The sequence below is a fragment of the Carassius auratus genome, unplaced genomic scaffold (assembly GCF_003368295.1).
Source record: "Carassius auratus strain Wakin unplaced genomic scaffold, ASM336829v1 scaf_tig00023288, whole genome shotgun sequence".
Classification (NCBI taxonomy): domain Eukaryota; kingdom Metazoa; phylum Chordata; class Actinopteri; order Cypriniformes; family Cyprinidae; genus Carassius; species Carassius auratus.
The window spans coordinates 280,807-300,819 of NW_020525257.1; the positions used below are offsets into that span (position 1 = coordinate 280,807).

Consider the following 20,013-nt stretch of genomic DNA (forward strand, 5'->3'; position numbering starts at 1 on the left):
GTTGATGCTCAATGCTGCTGTTTGAAACTGTCATGTGCTTCAGGACTGAACAGACACACAGAACTGAATGTGACATATTGTTTCATAGTGATATAAGGACGGATCTGTCTGGAGAAACAGTCACTTGCTCCTCCAATAAACACCTATAGAAGGACATCAGCTTCACAGGAGCCACATGTTCCTCATTACATCTCATTTATTAACTCTTGTGATCAAACACAGAATTGTGTCATGTTTGGTCTCATCTGGCAGATTAAAACTTAATAGAAATTTGTTGAACTCAATATAGATTCTCAAGGTCTTAATGTACAAAGTCAGATCTATTGCCTACACAAGCATTGAGATCATGTTAGCGAACTTTTCTTCTGGCTCGTCACCTTATTTTCCAGTTTAATTAACTTTTTCTTAAATAAGGCTTTTCTCAGGAAATGAGACAGGAATGGACAAGGGATGTAATCAGTCCTGGAGGATCACAGAGTTTAGCTTCAACCCTGATTAAACTCACCTGCTGTAACTTTCTAGTGATCATGAAGACACTGATTACTGTGTTCAGAAAGACTGGATTAACACACCGGTGAAAAGGACACTAGAGCAGAGGGAGACCCAGATGAAATACTGTTCTCCCTGGAACATGATTTCAAACAAGGATAGGCTTTAAATCAGCCCGCGTCAGCCCTGTGTTAAGCTGTGTTAAATTGGGACTGTGGCTCTCCAGGATTGAGTTTACCTCTCCCTGATATAAGAGGAACATGAAACTGCTGTTCCCTTTTGAGGGAACTTCGAACAGCATCCTCTAGGGGTCGCTTTGTGGAACACCTCATCGTGACCAGTGTCTGAAGCATACATTGAAAAAACATCAACTTATTGGCCAGCGACAGCCTCCGAAGTCACTACCGGTGCGACTATAAACAAGCACCAGGAGAGCACGTCATTCATCTTCTTCGTCTTCACTGACTGTTTTTTTTTTTAAGTGTATATCTGAAAGAACCGGTAAGGGGGATCTTTCTCTGTTTATCATGATGACAACTAGCAAGCGTTTAGACAATGTATGCATCCGTGCCTGCGTTATTTGACGCGCAATCTTTGGGTCATTTGTTTGGGTGAAGAGCACTGATGCAATGTCTTTGCGGAGGCAATCTGCGTGTATTGTGAGCGTTTTTTCAATAAAAAAAGGGGGAAAAAGGCAACCATCTGCTTCCCACGGTTCAGGACCTGTCCTTGCTGAGGCACGGAGGAGAATGAGCTCTTGAGAATACAGGTGGATCTGTCTGAATGGTTAAAAGAGGGACTTTCCCTTTCACGCTTGTAAATGCTGTCACATCTAGCAGGAAATGGAGGTGGCAGTTACAGAAGTCTTCTTGTATATGCTGCCTCAGGTGATGCTACCCTCGCCCGAGGTTTGTAAAAATTAACTTGCCTCTCCCGTCCGATTCAGCGCCTCTGCAATGCTTAGGAACCTTTAAGTTGCAGCTGCAGCTGTCTTCTAGCCATGTTTCATTTAGAAACATAAAATCCAGATTGTTTGTGGTTATAAAGTCATTGATTAGAAATGATTTATTTTTTAGTGAGCGAATGTTTAAAAGTGCTAACATGATGGCAGTACTTGGTGTCTTAACATCAATCTTAGTTTGATGCATAATAGGCCTCAGATTAGATGAGTCTGCCCTTTGACTTGAGATGGCCTTAGACTTTCTATCACGTGATAAAACTGAAATAGAGAAAGCTACAGGCACACTGGGTTCCCGCTTGTTCTGTAAGCATTTGTGAATGTTGCTGCTATTATAGCGGGGACCCGACACATATCACTGAGAGCTGCTATCAGTTGTTTTTGGTTCACCTTCAGCAGATAGAGGGTTTGGGCCCTGGCGTTGTGGCAGCGGTCGGAGAGCTCTCATAGGAACAGGGCCCACGCCGTTTTTTTGTTGATATCTGTGGGCTAGCAGCGAATGAGTGAGAGAGTTTAGTCTCAGCATACACCAATTCCTCCATTTTCTGTGAGAAGCACAGAAGTGGAGATGCTGGAGAGAGGGATAATGTGTCTGGTGAGATGGGCTGTGTCTCTGGTGTTTCCGGTGGCTGTGATGTGTTGTCCTGGCTTCCCTGGCTGTTTTCCAGAAAGTCGTCCTTGGGTGGTGAATCTTGTAGCTGTTTTGATACATCATAGTCATTCTGTGAGGAGCTCTGTGGGCATGGCTCAGCAGGGATAGTGTCTATCAGCAGTGATTGTTTTGGCTGCATGGTGTTATCATTGTCCTTGTGGGATATGTCAACCTTATGATGACTCGAACCCGGTGTGTGTGTGCTGAATGGATTGACACACTCTGCTGAAGGATGACGAAGGGAGAAGTAGATATTGTCCTTAAACACTCTTGCACCAAGTTTGTTTGGGTGGAGGCCATCCGGTTTAAACAATTGCCTATGGCCCCAGAAAGATTGAAGTTGTCGATAAAATTTACTCCTTTTATATTACAAGATCTTTGTAGCCATGTGTTCAGCCCAAGCAACCGTGAAAACATATTTGTTCCCCTTGCTGGGAGTGGTCCACTGATGAACGACTGAACTTTGAGTCTTTGAAGTGTTTCAAAGAGTTCAATGAAGTCCTTCTTAAGGAGTTCTGACTGCTCTTTCCGAATATCATTCTTCCCCACATGGATGATGATTCGATTTGCAGTCTTGTGCTTCATCAGAATGTTCTGAAGTTCCTTGTTTACATCAGAGACCGTTGCTTGAGGAAGGCAGCATGTTGTTGTAGTCCTGCTACGGATGTTTCTGATAACAGAGTCACCCACTATCAGAGTCCTGGGCTCGTCTTTCCTGATTCCAAGCCTTTAGCTCTACCCTGAGCCGAGGCCCTAACAATTAAGTTGGGTATGTAGCTAAGGGTAACTCCCATGGAAATGTTAGAGTTGGTACTTAGTGCTCACCATGATTCTGGCCTACACTCCCCTCAGCATGGCGGCGTGGGTATACTGTTCCCCAAAGCGACCCCTAGAGGACGCACTTCGAAGTTCCCTCAAAAGAGAACTGTCTCAGAATTTAACCCTAGTTCCCTGAGTAGGGAACAAGAAACTGCGTCCTCTAGCTCCCTACCATGCTGCGGACGTAAGCTTCAGACGAAGAAGTGAATGATGTGCTCTCCCTCAAAATTTGTGACTGCAGTTGTATCTGATCAAATGCGCATTGAAGACCTCAGATGATGATAACCCTGGAACAACATACAGAACTACCAAATATTGCTACAAGTGTGATCATAAAATAATTTTTTGCTTCCTCTTCAGTTCTCTCTTCACAGCAGTTTAGTCAGTGTACTGTTTGAGTAAATGAATTACTCCGGGATATTGGTTTGTTTGAACTCAGAGGGAGTGTCAGCCACATTAAAAAGTTAACAGCTTAAGTCATTTGTGGATTAATGTGTATTGGAGACTCGAACTGATTAAAACGATTCAATTTGATTTGTTGAACTAGTTCAAAAAGATTTGGTTACATCGAATGATTCATTCGCGAACCGGATATCTCAAACTGCTTTGTTTTGAACTCTCTCACAACAGACACGGAAGAGAAGACAATGCTGAATAAAGTTGTAGTTTTTGCTATTTTGGAGCAAAATGTAATTTCGATACTAGAACAAAAGAACAAAAAAAAAATAGAACAAAAAATTCTAACTGACCCTCTGATGTCACATGGACTACTTTGATGATGTTTTTCTTAACTTTCTGGACATGGACAGTATACCGTACACACGGCTTCAATGGAGGGACTGAGAGCTCTCGGACTAAATCTAAAATATCTTAAACTGTGTTCCGAAGATAAACGGAGGTCTCACGGGTTTGGAATGACATGAGGGTGAGTTATTAATGACATAATTTAGATTTTTGGGTGAACTATACCTTTAATCAGAGTAAATTCTGCTGAAATATAGTGTTTACGGAACATTGTTGATTTTATTCTTAGAATTGACATTAAATGATGGTTTACTGAGGACAAAGACATGTGACTATCAGAGAGATCTTACCTCAGTTTCTCCAGTTTACAGTGAGGATCCTGTAGTACATCAGAAAGCAGCTTCACTGAATCTCTTAGTTTATTCCACAACAGATTCAGTTCTCTCAGGTGTGAGGGGTTTGATCTCAGAGCTGAAGTCAGAGCAGCACAACCTTCATCTGTGACACCACAATAACTCAACCTGTAGAGAACAATAACACACTCTTCACTCTCTCAGATCAGATCAGATTAGCTCTGAATACATTATTAAAGGTAAAGTACAAACTTAAAGCACAAATCAATATGTTTGGTAAAAACATGTCTCATTCAAGCAGGATTAATAATATTTCTCATATGAACTACAGCAGGGGTGGTGAACGTTGATCCTGGAGGGCCTGTGTCCCTGCAGAGTTTAGCTCCAACCCTAATCAAACACACCTGAACAAGCTAATCAAGGTCTTCAGGATACAGGTAGGTTTTTTTTTTTGGAGCTAAACTCAGCAGGGACACAGGCCCTCCAGGATCAAGGTTCCCCACCCCTGCACTACAGTATATCTGCATTTCATGCAAATCTGCCTTAATTGATGACACTTTTTACTATGTCAGTGTTTCCCAAACACACTAGGACAGGGGTTTTCAACCTTTTTGGATAGGAGGATACTCGTCAAGACCGCCATTGTTGCACCTGTTGTGAGACAGCTTGGTTTGTATGCTTCAGTTGTGTGATAAAGCTTGAGATCTTATTTTAACCTGGTGAATTTTTTTTTTTTAAATGAACAGCGCACGAGACAAGAGACGTTTCTCAATGTCAAGGATACTTCCTTGGTAGGACTCATCCTTCCAAGTCACTTCCTTCAGAGGCTAGGTGAGACTCCTCTTTAGCATACGGAGAACACGTAAATGGAACAGGCTAGCAAGTGCACATAATTGCGTCATTATGTCAGTGAAAAGGTCCGTTTGAATAACGCTGTGAATGGTATCATTAAATTACTTTGGACAACTTAAAGGGGGGGTGGAATGCTCGTTTTCACTCAGTATCCTGTTAATATTGAGTACCTATAGAGTAGTACTGCATCCTTCATAACTCCAAAAAGTCTTTAGTTTTATTATATTTATAAGAGAAAGATAGTCTGTACCGTTTTTTCCCGGAAAAACATGAGCGGCTGGAGGTGTCACGTGTGGGCGGAGCTAAAGAATCACAAGCCCGAGTAGGCTTTTGCGTTGAGAGCGCTAGAAACTGTGACATTACTGTGAGGAAAAAAACATAATCCAAAACAAACCATGGCTAACAGTCAGATTCAGCCGTATATTTATGATCCAGAATCAGATCCCGAGGCTGAAATTGAACAAGAGCAGCAGCATCAACGACTACAGCAGGACATCTCTATGTGGTATGTATTGAAACTGTATATATTTGCTTAGCGGTTTTGGAAAATGACTAAGGTCCACTTTGTCGTCTTTTTTTTTTTTTTTTTTTAAGGTGTACATTCGGAAAGTGCAGTTTTATGCCAACATCGCATGTGCTTACAAGCCGATAGTTAAGTTAACAACACAGAGATATTTGAAGCAGTTTTACTCACTGCCTGTGGTTCCAACACACGATCGTGACCCTTTTTCGTTGGGACTGCATTATCCTTAAGAAATAAACGATATGCAAATCCGGTGTCAAACTGGGCCTTGTTTGTAAAACAAGCATCTTCGAAATGCAGGGAACAAACAAAACGCTTGCACAACTAGGGGTGTGACGGTTAGTATATAACCGTGAGACCGGCGCTTATAGTTGAACACCATCATTAGAACTCTATAACTGCCAAAACCGTGTCATTAAAATATTTTTTACAAACATTTTTTATCAAAAATTATTTTCATTTTTTAGATAGGATCATAAGATGCGCAATATATCGGGAGACATGGTTTTTACCACTTAATGAAGTTTTGTAAATCGTCAGACATGATATTTACCACTTCATTAAATTTTGTTTTGTAGAAAACCTTTCTTAAAAACGAATTTCATTTTGTACGAATTTTATCTTAATTTTAATAAATGTTTCATCAACCAATTGCATCTATTTTAATAAATAAAAAGCAAATATAGCAGACAATGATAACCGTGACGCGTTCACTTGCACTGCACTGTGAACTAGAGCGCATCTCATCGTAAATGAAACTCAGCTTAGGCCTATGCCTCATACATTAGCATTAAATATCTTTGCTGCATCCTTTCTAGAACAGACAATGGCTTTTTTTTTTGCGGCTCGCATCAGCAAAGCATAGACTGCAAGTCCATAGACTGCAAATCAACCAGCGGATGGCGGGCGGGTGCGGCTTTGAAATTTGCTCAAAAAACGTTGACGCGGATGATGAGTTTTGTGACACATCTCCTTAATAAACGGAGGTCTGAAATCTCTGCCCCTTTACCGATCAGAGCGCGCTGACACGGAGTTAACCCGCTATCTCCAAGAACAACCAATTGACTCTACGGCAGATCCGCATGGTGGCGAGACAATGAAACACTATCCGCATAATTTTTTAAAACCTTTGTCCATGTTTAGCATGGGAATCCAACTCTTTAACAGTGTAAAAAACTCAGTATGCATAAAATAGCATTTCACCCCACCTTTAACTAGTTATTTATAAAAGAAATGCCGATGACGCAACAAATTGTTAAATGAAAGGTCCGGTTCAGTTAACCATTTGTATTGTATAATTTACAATATCAATACGGTAGCAATTTGTACTGGCATTTAAACGTCAAACTTTACTTAATATTTACTACAGTTCTAACAAATGTTTGGTAATGTAAATAAAAGCCGTTAACGCTCCGACTACGTTAACGTTGAACATTTTTGCATTTTTGAACTAACGTTAGATAGCAAAACTGCGCGCATAGGATTGTGGGTGATTTGAGAGCGCGTAGAGCGCGAAGGATACACGTATGCATCCTTTCCTTTGTATGGGATATTCTTCGAATGAAGGACTCAGTCCTTGGTTGAAATTCCGAGGATCCTCGACATTGGAACAGTCCTTCGACGGATGTCGATGACATAGCATCCTCGAAATACTGGCTTCCGAGGATCCTTCCTTGACATTGAGAAACACCTTATATTATTTTATTATTATTTTTTTTTTTAATCCATCTAACCGGACCACATAACAGGACTCTCAAAGCCTTGACATCCGGGTATCCGGGAGATAAATTAGAGTAAAATCACAGACTTTGCTTATTCCGTGCAAATGCACAACACTGCAACTTGTAAAATAAGGAAAAGAAAAGTGTGAGCCAAAAAAAAGAAAAGAAAACAAAAGCGATTTCTCTCTCTCTGCCGTTAGAAGCAAAGCGCGCAGACTCAGAGTTAATGCAAGTGCACGCACGGTAATAATGGATACATTCATGAGCAATGTGTGAAAAAAGCTAAAAAAAAACCTTACCTTTCTAACTAAACCGGGATATACAGCTGTGGATGTGTTTATGACTCGTTATATATAACGACGGATTTGGTATGTACAGCGTTTCTAATGTTCATGTTTGTTATGTGTACTGCTTACACACATGTAGCAAATATTGTCTTGATAAGCTTTCTATTGAAAAACAGCGATTTGTCGTCGATGTTTGAGGCTTAGATCTTTAAAATGATACATAGTTTGTCAAGTTTAAATTTGTTCCGTTTCATTTAATCTATTCATAAACACTGACACGTGCGAGTTGAGAGGCTTTCAGGACGAGGGCGTTGGGGTTCTGGCTAAGAGGTTTACTGCTCCGTTCAGTGTGACCACCGCTTCATTGTGTTGATGTAGCCGATATGAAGGATGATGTCCTTGTGAAGCCCAAACCTGATTACATAATAAAAAATATTTTAGCATTTAGATATGTCATGAATATGGAAACATTTGGATTCATCTAGGTTATGATCAGTGATCATATATTTTACAAAAATTGCTTTTGTAGAGTGGTATTCAATAAGCCAAGCTTTATCATTTGTTTATCCGTATTGAATCTGTTTTTCATTTGTTGAACCTCAATTAAATTGGTGAAATCTAGGTGAAACAGCAGCACAGCAAGCAGGAAGCAGGAAACAGGAAGGAATAACATTGTCCAACAGCAAGTTAACCTGTTAGCCAGCATGCCCCATTATTGGACTCACAGCTGAAAGTGCCCTACCCAACTTAAAGTTTTAACCACGGCAAAATTTCCTATGGGGACAGGGGGGACATGTCCCCCCCACTTTTCAAAATCCCATTCGTGTCCCCCCCACTTTCAAATGTTTTTTTTTTAACCGCGCGCCGTCATCGTCACGGAGGAGCAGGACCGAGCAGAACAGACATCCTGCCTGTCTGTGTCGACGAGCGCGTCTGCGTACAGGCAGGACTCGTGCACACTCTAAATAGTGTAAGCGCACTGAAAGTTCTACTGAGCAGCCGGTATCGCAGTCAGTCATGAAACTGTTGATGAGCTAACGTTAACATACACTTCTGCTAGGTAACTTCAGACCGTTAGCTAGCTAACCTAAACATTTAATGTTGCCTAGAACATTCTGTGTCCGCTTTAAGGCGGGCGTACACGGTGCGATTTTTGCTGTCGTACGAGTTCGCATGCGATTTTTTTTCAATCGTGTGGAAATCGCGTATGCTCGTATGGTCGCGGCTCGTATCATTTGCGATGAATTACGAGCCGAGGAGAGTTGCTTACGAGAACTTCCCGACCTCCCGATCATTTTTAAACATGTCTAAAAAGTTTGTGAGCTATCGGTTTGAATTCGTGCCATTTGTGCAGTTGAACGAGCCGATTTGTTGATTTATCTGAAGTTGACCAATTACAAACTAGGAAAGCCACAGAAGAAGAAAGACGAAGACGGCAGCGCCACAGCTAATGTGGACTATTGACCAGGAGGATAAACTCGCTGAAGTCTGACAGGAACAGAGCGCTGTATGATGTTTCTAGCAACGTATTCCAATGCCTTTTTAGTTCTCTCTTGCTCTCTCTCTCACACACGCATGTGTAGTTTACAGGGACTCTCCATAAACGTAACGGTATTCTATACTGTATATCCCCATACACTACTTCTATCCATCACGGAAATACTATATGGTGTTTAATAGAAATTTTAAACATATGTTTAAAATTTCTATTAAACACCGTATAGATTTTTAAAAGTCATTTGGTTTATGAGGGCACAGGAATTGTCCTGTTTACATTGTAAAGATATTTTAAAGATATTTATAAACCATATACAAGAGCACACACAGGGTAACCAAACGTCCAGGTTTCCTATTGCTGAAAAATAACATGTACGTGTAGGAAACAGTCACGGCTCGTATCAATATGTAGTTATGTTTTCTAACCGGCATGCATCTCGCGCTGATCAACGGTGATCGGTTCTGCGCAGATGTTGCTCATCTCAAACAAGCCTAGTGTTTGCTCTCTTATCGCTCTCGCGGTACTTTAATGTGATCCTACTGTGCGTGCAGCGGTGCTTCAAGTCGAACGCTTCTGTCAACTTCGTACGATTTCTTCTGGAATTGGCAGGTTATAAAATCGTGTCGTATATCATCTCGTCCGTACGATTTTCAGATAAACTCACTCGTGCCGTGTGCGTGGACATACGATCTTCCGACCATCCGAATTCGCACCGTGTACGCCCGCCTTTAAACAGCAGCGTTTTCTGTCAGCAATGTATGACAAGCAGACTCTGGCTGCTGTTATAGGCTACTCAACTCATTATACTCAGATGCAGAAATAAAATAAGTCTTAATAATAAATGTTTTTTCTAAACTTGAGCTATTGTTGTTCACTTACAATATTTGTTCATTTAAAATGGAAGTTAATTTGTAAAAATTGATTTACTTGTTCAAAGAAAAGACTTAATGCCGAGCTAGCCTGGGTTAGCCTATATTTTATATAGTGTTATGGTTATGTGGTGAGCCTGAGTATAGTTTAACACATCAGCCCAGTCTAGTCTGTAAAGTTATTGATACGCAGTCAGGGTTGTTTTACACATTGATCTGAAAATGAATGTGGCACACCAAGTTTTTAAAAGGTACATCCAGAGACTCTTTTCTGGCTATGTGGACTCAATATGATCATAACTCAGTTGTTTTCATACCAGAGCACAGATGAGGTGGAGCTGCTTCAGAACAGAGAGGGTGAGATAGGGAAAAGCAGTAGCAGCACAACGTTACAGGTAGGTTATGTGCTGTATGAAAGGCCAGGTGATTTTGATTTGTTGGTGATAAAAGGGAAGAAGTGTACATGATAAATAGTGAATACAGTTTGAATATTATGAAGTTAAATGTTCTTCTTGTTGGAGCCAAATTACGTGATGTTGTTTGTTTAGAATATTTTTTTAACATGGTCACATCATCACATGGGTGGGGTTTCATATTATTTACCTGCTCACTTGTGTGGTGGGAGAGAAACAGAATCAAGCCCTGATATTTTTCTGTTGACTGTTATAATATAGTTTCAGTTGTGATGAACTTTTGTTTATTTTTTTATGCCATGCTTTCATATCAGAGAACAGATGAGGTGAAGCTGCTTAAAGACAGGGAGGGTGAGACAGGGAGAAGTAGCTCAGAGTTGCAGGTATGTGCTGTGTAAAGGGTCAGGTAATTAATTTTAATTATGTCATGTCAGAAACAGGCTAGCACATTTTCATATTTCATAGGTGAGACAGGGAAACATTTTAGTGAACATTTTTGACTTTATAAAATTATTCTCTCAAGTCTTGGGTATTCAACAATAAATAAAGTAAGACATCTTTTTCTTATACATAGTAGCCTATTATTCTTTTTGGCAGAATTTATCATTATAAACAACTTAATTATTTCCTGGATTTTGTATCACCATAGTCCCTAACTGTATGTAAATGGAGGAAATGGGATTCAAATCGAAAAAAAATTCCACATTTTGTGCCAGGGGCGGAGACGCGCTGCGGAGCGTCAGACGCGCGTGAGGACCAAACACAGCAGAATGGTAGGAAACTTCACTCCTCTTATTATTTCTCTTTTACTATAGCGATTTATTTTTAGATGCGGGATCTGAGTCTTTCATAGAGTTGTAGAGTTATTAGAGAAATAGAGTTATTTTTTACATTCTTTGGTTGAAGTTTTCAGATCGGGACTTCGGAGCCTGTTCGCGACTCGGTTGATTCAGATCGGCACTTCGGAGAAGGAAGTGTTTGTCAAACAGTTAATTTTTGATAAATGAATATTTGACCTGAGGCTTTTTTTTAACCTGTCGATGTGAATTTTAAATGATTTCAATGACTTTTGGATGTCAATACTTCTTGTACCTCAGTTGCGTGTTGTGTTTTATGAATTGTGGATGGATTAATCAACTGAGAAATAAAGTTGAACATTAGGCCTAATTATCATGAACTCTTAAATATGATGATGAAAAGAAAAGGTAATATTGAATATAAAGTTATATCTAAGTATGAACTAACTTGCGCAATACAGTAAATATTCTTATTCTACCCTAAATCAGTGAAAAAATGTTTGGCTCAGTTTACAGAAAAGTGTACGTCACACATCCTTTCACTATGATGCAACATAGTTTTCTCCTCAGAGGAGCACCAGGACAAGACCACAGGAAACAGATGATTCTTCTGCACAATCTGACTTTGCTGCAGTCTGGAATTGAACTACTGGTTTCGTCTGGTCAGAGGAGAACTGGCCCCCCAACTGAGCCTGGTTTCTCCCAAGGTTTTTTTCTCCATTCTGTCACCGATGGAGTTTCGGTTCCTTGCCGCTGTCGCCTCTGGCTTGCTTAGTTGGGGTCACTTCATCTACAGTGATATCATTGACTTGATTGCAAATAAACACAGACACTATTTCAACTGAACAGAGATGACATCACTGAATTCAATGATGAACTGCCTTTAACTATCATTTTGCATTATTGAGACACTGTTTTCCAAATGAATGTTGTTCAGTGCTTTGACGCAATGTATTTTGTTTAAAGCACTATATAAATAAAGGTGATTGATTGATTGATTGATTGATGAGTATTTAACATCTTTATTATTGTGGGGATTAGTGTGTAATTCAGAGTTTAGGATCAGAATGATTTTTTTGTTGTTGTTACTGGAGTTTACAAATCAAAACTGCATTTATTTGATCAAAAATACAGGAAAAAGTGAAATATTATTATGAAGTAAAACAACATTATTTTTATTTTAATATACATTAAAATCTATTTTATTTCTGAGAATTTCAGCATCATTCCTCTAGTGTTCAGTGTCACGTGATCTTCAAAAATCAGGGGCATGTTTAAGTTCAAAACGGTGCGCAAAGTTTTGCTACGTTTCTGTTCTGAACGTCATGTTTCCTGGAAACGGTGTGCACCGGTGTGCAACAGGGTTTGAGATGCGTTTTCTCTTGTTTGGTGGGTGTGTCAGAACTGCAGTTCAATCAGAAGCAACATGTATATAAAGCACCCGGTATTAAAATACGCAACAACTGAGGATATTAGAGGACATGTTTGTCGTAAGTTTTATTGTAAAAATATAGGATATCAACATAATGATGTAGTTGTTTATATTTTTAGCTTCATTGCAAGTGTATGACATTTGGTAAAGAAATAAACAATGGTAATTAAGTGCTTTTCCTCCAAATGAGAAAGAAAATGCAGGGTATTAAAACCGTTTGAACTACAAATAAAGTCAGAATGTGAGGCTAAATAGATGGCTCCGAAAATTCTTCACAAAGAATGGCCTTCTCAGCTGCCATAGTTGCAACCCTTGCGTCATCAAAACAGTGTGTTCAACGCACCACTGTTTCTGTTTACAAAACGTTGTGCAACGTTTTGTCGGGGCTGAACGCAGCCCAGAATAATATGATGATTTATTATCAGAGTTGTGCTGCTGAAACTGTGATACTTTTTTCCGGATTCTTTGGTAAATGAAAAGTTAAAAAGAAGAGCATTTATTTAAAATAGAAGACTTTTCTAACAATATTCACTACAGTTCAATAGTTTGGGTTCAGTCAATTTTTATCCTTTCTTTTTTTATAAGAAATTGTATTCTTTGTTAGATTTTAGAATCTTTTATTCAGGATGTGTTAAATTGATAAGAAGTGATATCAAAGATTAATATTGTTAGAAGAGATTTATATTTTGAATAAATGCTGTTCTTAAAAAATATATATACATCGAAGAATCCTTAAAGTATCGCAGTTTCCAAAATAATATTTGGTAGCACAACTATTAATAGTTCTAATAATAAATCATCATATTTTCATGATTTCTAAAGATCATGTGACACTGAAGACTGGAGGAATAAGGCTGAAAATACAGCTGCACATCACAGAAATAAATTATATTTTAAAGGATATTAAAATATAAACCATTATTTTATATATTTTATTTTGATAATTTTGAATTATTACTGAAATACAACCTTTTTTTGTTTCAAACAGTTCATTGAACAATAATAAATGAAGTACCTGAAGCTGACAATGAAGTAAATGTATAATAATTAGCAAAGATGATTAATTTAGCGCTGTAAACGCGCGTGTGAGGGGCGGAGACGCGACGCGGAGCGTCAGAAGCGCGAGAACGGTAGGAAACTTCTCCTCTTATTATTTCTCTTTTACTATAGCGATTTATTTTTAGATAGCTACGTGATCTGAGTCTGTCATAGAGTTGTAGAGTTATTAGAGAAATGCTCTCAGACAGCAAATGCAATGAGTTTGCATCCTTCTTTTCTGAGAAGATCATCAATATCAGGAAGGCGATTAGCACATCCTCAAGTAATGCAGATAGAAATACTAAGGGTTCACACAAAACAATGCTTTTAGTTTCTATGGCGCTCGCAGTTGGAATCAGCTTCCAGAAGAGATCAGATGTGCTAAAACACTAGTCAGATTTAAATCTAGACTTAAAACTCATCTGTTTATCTGTGCATTTATTGAATGAGCACTGTGCAATGTCCGAACTGATTGCACTATATTTTCACTGTTTTTTTTTTTTTAATGTAAAATAATTTTGTAACTGTTTTTAAATTCATTTTAAGTAAATTTTTTAATCATTATAAAAGTTTTAAAATTGCTTGTTTTATTTTTGTTTTAATTTTTCTTTATGATTATTTTACTTTCTTTTATGTAAAGCACTTTGAATTACCATTGTGTATGAAATGTGCTATATAAATAAACTTGCCTTGCCTCGTGTGTTAGTGGGCTTATATATATATATATATATATAACACACACACACACACGCAATAGAGTAAATATTCTTACTCTACCCTAAATCAGTGAAAAAAATGTTTGGCTCAGTTTACAAAAAAGTGTACGTCAAACATCCTTTCATTATGATGCAACATAGTTTTCTCCTCAGATGAGTATTTAACATCTTTATTATTGTGGGGATTAGTGTGTAAATGCTACACACACACACCGGTCAGAGTTTGGGATCAGAATGAATTTTTATGTTTTTTTTTTTTTTCTTACCGGAGTTTACTCATCAAAACTGCATTTATTTGATCAAAAATACAGGAAAAAAGTGAAATATTATTATGAGGTAAAACAACATTAATTTTATTTTAATATACATTAAAATATATTTTATTTCTGAGAATTTCAGCATCATTCCTTTAGTACCTGAAGCTGACAATGAAGTAAATGTATAATAATTAGCAAAGATGAATAATTTAGCGCTGTAAACGTGCGTCTGGGGGGCGGAGACGCGCCGCGGAGCGTCAGACGCGCGTGATGACCAAACACAGCAGAACGGTAGGAAACTTCTCTTATTATTTCTCTTTTAATATAGCGATTTATTTTAGATGCATGATCTGAGTCTTTCATAGAGTTGTAGAGTTATTAGAGAAATAGAGTTATTTTTTACATTCTTTGGTCAAAGTTTTCAGATCGGGACTTCGGAGCCCGTTCGCGACTCGGCTGATTCAGATCGGCACTTCGGAGCATGTTCACGACTCGGTTAATTCAGATCGGGACTTCGGAGACTGTTCGCGACTCGGTTGATTCAGATCGGCACTTCGGAGACTGTTCGCGACTCGGTTGATTCAGATCGGCACTTCGGAGACTGTTCGCGACTCGGTTGATTCAGATCGGCACTTCGGAGCCTGTTCGCGACTCGGTTGATTCAGATCGGCACTTCGGAGCCTGTTCGCGACTCGGTTGATTCAGAACGGCACTTCGGATCATGTTCGCGACTCGGTTGATTCAGATCGGCACTTCGGAGCCTGTTCGCGACTCGGTTGATTCAGATCGGCACTTAGGAGCATGTTCGTGACTCGGTTGATTTTAGATCGGCACTTCGGAGCATGTTTGAGATTTTTTTTATATTCAAATCTGGACATCGAAGCAGGAAGTGTTTGTCAAACAGTTGATGAATGAATATATGGACTTGAGGCTTTTTTTTTTGTATCTGTCGATTCAATATGTACATGGACCCACACACAAAAGTGGACACAATCTAGACTTAATCATCAGTAGGGCTCTAAAATTTTCATCCAGTGTTATTAAGGATGTAATGTCACGGATCGCAAGAGGCGAAGACTCAAGTGCAGGCAGATGGGAAGACTTTATTTATACGTCACCAAAATAAACAAAAACACAACTGAAACCAGAGGAGCGTTCAAAGTTACGAGACATAGACTGAAGTCAGATTCCCAGTGAAATGCTCTCAGACAGCAAATGCAATGAGTTTGCATCCTTCTTTTCTGAAAAGATCATCAATATCAGGAAGGCGATTAGCACATCCTCAAGTAATGCAGATAGAAATACTAAGGGTTCACACAAAACAAGGGGAATCTGCTTTTAGTGTCTATTCCGCTCGCCGTTGGAATCAGCTTTCAGAAGAGATCAGATGTGCTAAAACACTAGTCACATTTAAATCTAGACTTAAAACTCATCTGTTTAGCTGTGCATTTATTGAATGAGCACTGTGCAATGTCCGAACTGATTGCACTATATTTTCACTGTTTTTTTTTAATGTAAAATAATTTTGTAACTGTTTTTAAATTCATTTTAATTAAGTAAAATTTTTAATCATTCTAAAAGTTTTAAAACTGCTTGTTTTATTTTTGTTATAATTTTTCTTTATGATTATGATTAACAGTTCCTTATTTAATTGTGTTACACACAATTCCGGTGTCTTTGGAAAGAAGACCCTTTGGGCTTTACTTTTTATCAACTAGATTTGATAATGCTAAAAAATATAATTTTTTAACAATAAAAATACATGAAATCAGTAGAAAAGTAATGGGTTGAAAGTCACATTTCTCATGAGTTTATATTTCAAGATACCATGATAAATGATAAAATGAAAAAAACAATAGACAGAAACTTAGCCATGATATAAGTAATTTATTTGAGCACTAGAAAAATACAATAAGAGTAATTTGAATAAGAAAAATAAAATATATATTTAACTTTGTATGCCAATTACAGAACATATTTTGCTAGATTGCTAGAAATGCAGCATTAACAATGAAATACAATGAAAATATGTGCTGATGGCCAGTTATAGAGATGGTGATCAAATAAATGCACCATAAAGTCAATAAATAGCATCTATTCACATAGATGCATTCACATTGATAGCCATGATTACACAGTAATAGCGAGCTGATTTTCACTCAAACAGATGGTAATCATGCAGATCCAGGCACATTTTAACATACATACTTTAAACACTCACACATATATAAAAAATGTTGAAAAATAAAACAAATAAAGAAAAAGGTGACCTGTAATTTCCGCTGAATGTTGTTAAGTTGCTTTGACAATTCAATTCAATTTTCAATTCAAGTTTATTTGTATAGCGCTTTTTACAAAATAAATTGTTACTAAGCAACTTTACAGAAAATTATGTTTCTACAATATTTAGTAGTAGCTAGTAGTTTGTGCACATTTGACAGGATTTTAGAAAAAATCAAAATAATAATAATAATACAAGACGTAGTCAGCTAGACGATGAACTATCAATATTATTAATTAAGTTATTATATGATTCAGTCACACATTTAGCAATAATTGTTAGTTCTGTTTGTTGATTCAGGGTCAGCATCATCTGAGGTCCTCTGAGGGTCAGCATCATCTCTTCTCAGGTGTTCTGGATCCAGACTGGAGCTTGTTTAAATCCTAGTTACCACGGGATGTAAATCCCGTGGCGAAACATAGAAACAAAATACAGACATCATTAGCATAGCTGCTGATCCAACAAAGTAAAATTAGTTTAACCCAAGCTAATGAATAAAAATGCACCTTTGATCAGATGCAACTACACTCACAAATAAAAGATACATTATTCGAATGCTTGGCGAAAGAGATGTGTCTTTAATCTAGATTTAAACAGAGAGAGTGTTTCTGAACCCCGAACATTATCAGGAAGGCTATTCCAGAGTTTGGGAGCCAAATGTGAGAAAGCTCTACCTCCTTTAGTGGACTTTGCTATCCTAGGAACGACCAAAAGTCCAGCGTTTTGTGACCTTAGGGTGCGTGATGGGTTGTAGCGTGGTAGAAGGCTAGTTAGGTACGCAGGAGCTAAACCATTTAGGGGCTTATAGGTAAGTAATGATAATTTATAACTGATACAGATCTTAATAGGTAGCCAGTGCAGAGACTGTAAAATTGGGGTAATATGATCATATTTTCTTGACCTCGTAAGGACTCTAGCTGCTGCATTTTGGACGACCTGTAGCTTGTTTATTGACGAAGCAGGACAACCACCTAGAAGTGTATTACAATAGTCCAGTCTAGAGGACAATGTATTTTGTTTAAAGCGCTATATAAATAAAGATGACTTGACTTGACACTGTTCATCTGGTTTTCACTGTGCGCGCAAGTTCTGCTCAACGGGAATCCCGCATCTGTAAGATAGAACCAGATGTAGTAATTTGAGCGGGTGTATGCGGTTGCCTTGACAAGTCTGTTATAATTTTCATTCAGTTCAAAATCAGTATGGGTATAAGCTGGTAAAATCTATGTAGCTTACAGTATTTCCTCACCGTCAGTCGTTTTGTGCTTTATATGTATTAGTACATCCAACAAAAAGTCTCTTGGCTTCAGTCTCTCTGGAGCCAATTAAGTACTCATAAACTCCATCACCGAAGGGTCAGTCTGTTTCATTTCGATCCATTCACACTCCCAGAGGACCTCTGTTTTCTAAAATATCTATCTAAATGCATTTAGCAAAAATACAATATAAAATAAATTCAAGAAAAACTGTAACTATCTCTGATGTAGAAAGTTGTTTAGAGTACAAAGATGATTCACCATCAAGACTCTCTTACTCAATTGTTAGTGTGACGAGTGATGAATGAGTGCAAAACTTTCATTCACCCATTTGCTAATTGAGCAATTTCTCTGTCACTGAAGAAAGGGGTCTGCCTGTTAAGCAACTCTTTATGCAAAGTGTCCAATCAATCATTAACAAATTCAAGCAACAGATTTTCATTTTCATCCCAACGTTCTTCTGACGATGATTCTGTTTTTTCTTCACCGTCTTCTTCCTCAAACCAATTCTTGAAAGGCGAAAGGTTTCTACCTATCCCTTGACACTAAATTCATGTCTCTAATGCTGTTCCACAAAGAGTTCTCCCACGCATTTAATTGACTCTTGGTCCAGACATTATACAAACTCTCACAGTCACTATCTGTATAGAAAAGCAGTAAGAAACTGAAATTAAAGGCAGTTATTTACTGTATGGTTATAACCAACCTGTGTAAAAAATAAGAATGGAATTTAAGCTAAAAAAAATTTGATCGAATCAAACATAATATCCAAAATGAATACATAAAATGCTTGACGAGCTGGCCTATAATGGTCCAATAGACCTCTGGGATAATATAATGATGCTATGATCAAATATTACGAATAAATCACGATCCTTATTTAATGTTATGAGAAAAATTATGTTTTTAAATGGGAATGTTTATGATAGACTTTTTTAAAGAAAATTAAATTAACTTACCATTATCCATAATGTCAGCAGAACAATTCTCCAAAATACAACAGGTACCAAGATAGCTCATGATGTCCTGAGTTAGACTGTACACTCCTGAAATCCTTCATTGGTTTTAACTCACTGGAGTCTACGGTATCGCAAGCGTGACCAGCTTACTTTTTTTTAAGATCAGTGCGAAAGACACTATAAATAGTCTGTTGATATTTTTCACACAAATAAGTGTTATACATTATTTGAAACTGTTAGATGTCTAAACTTGAACACATTTACTAAATGGATTTTCCCCAAATTATGACTGTTTAACCCTGAATAAAACGTTTGAAATTGGGTGAAACATTTTGAATTCGACAGGCACTTAACTGTATATACATTTTTCTATTCTAAAGTGTAAACTACTCATGAGTTGTAAATGTTTCACTCATCATTCTTAGATCTTTCACCCCAGTGTGTATACTCACAAAACCTGGAACCGGCAGGTGTTAAAACATTTATAACTGATAGACAGTTAAGTGCCTTGAAAAAGCATCCTTATTTTATTGTGCAACAAATGAATTTGTCAGAAATTTTAACCGTTCTATGTTAAGATTGTATTTTGTTTATGTTCAGTTGGATTATTCACTTGATGGTATGTAATTGCTTCTGTAACAAATACATATATCATCTATATATAAACTACAGTGAACATAACAGCCAATGACTTTTGCAATGCTTTTTATTTCAATACTAAAAGCTGTGCAGAACACTTCATTTTTACTTTAAATGTGCTTCATAAGTGAATCATAAATGATCTTACCACAGTTTCTCCAGTTTACACTGAGGATCCTGTAGTACATCAGAAAGCAGCTTCATTGAATCTCTTAGTTTATTCAGAGACAGATTCAGTTCTCTCAGGTGTGAGGGGTTTGATCTCAGAGCTGAAGTCAGAGCAGCACAAGCTTCATCTGTGACGCCACAATCTCTCAACCTGTAGAGAACAATGACACACTCTTCACTCTCTCAGATCAGATCAGTTTAGCTGTGAATTAATTATTAAAGAAAATGTACAAAATTAAAGCACAAATCAATGTTTGATGGATCATTGGACTGTGGTCTAAAATGTCATAGT

General features: G+C 37.8%; 1 protein-coding gene across 1 annotated transcript in view; it reads right to left on the reverse strand.

The window, feature by feature from the left end:
• LOC113077848 (ribonuclease inhibitor-like) overlaps nt 1–20,013 on the reverse strand; it is a 32,137-nt gene that overhangs the window by 4,626 nt on the left and 7,498 nt on the right. The window contains exon 3 of the mRNA XM_026250117.1: nt 19,702–19,872. Coding sequence (XP_026105902.1) covers nt 19,702–19,872 — 171 coding nt within the window. The remainder of the gene's footprint in view (nt 1–19,701; nt 19,873–20,013) is intronic.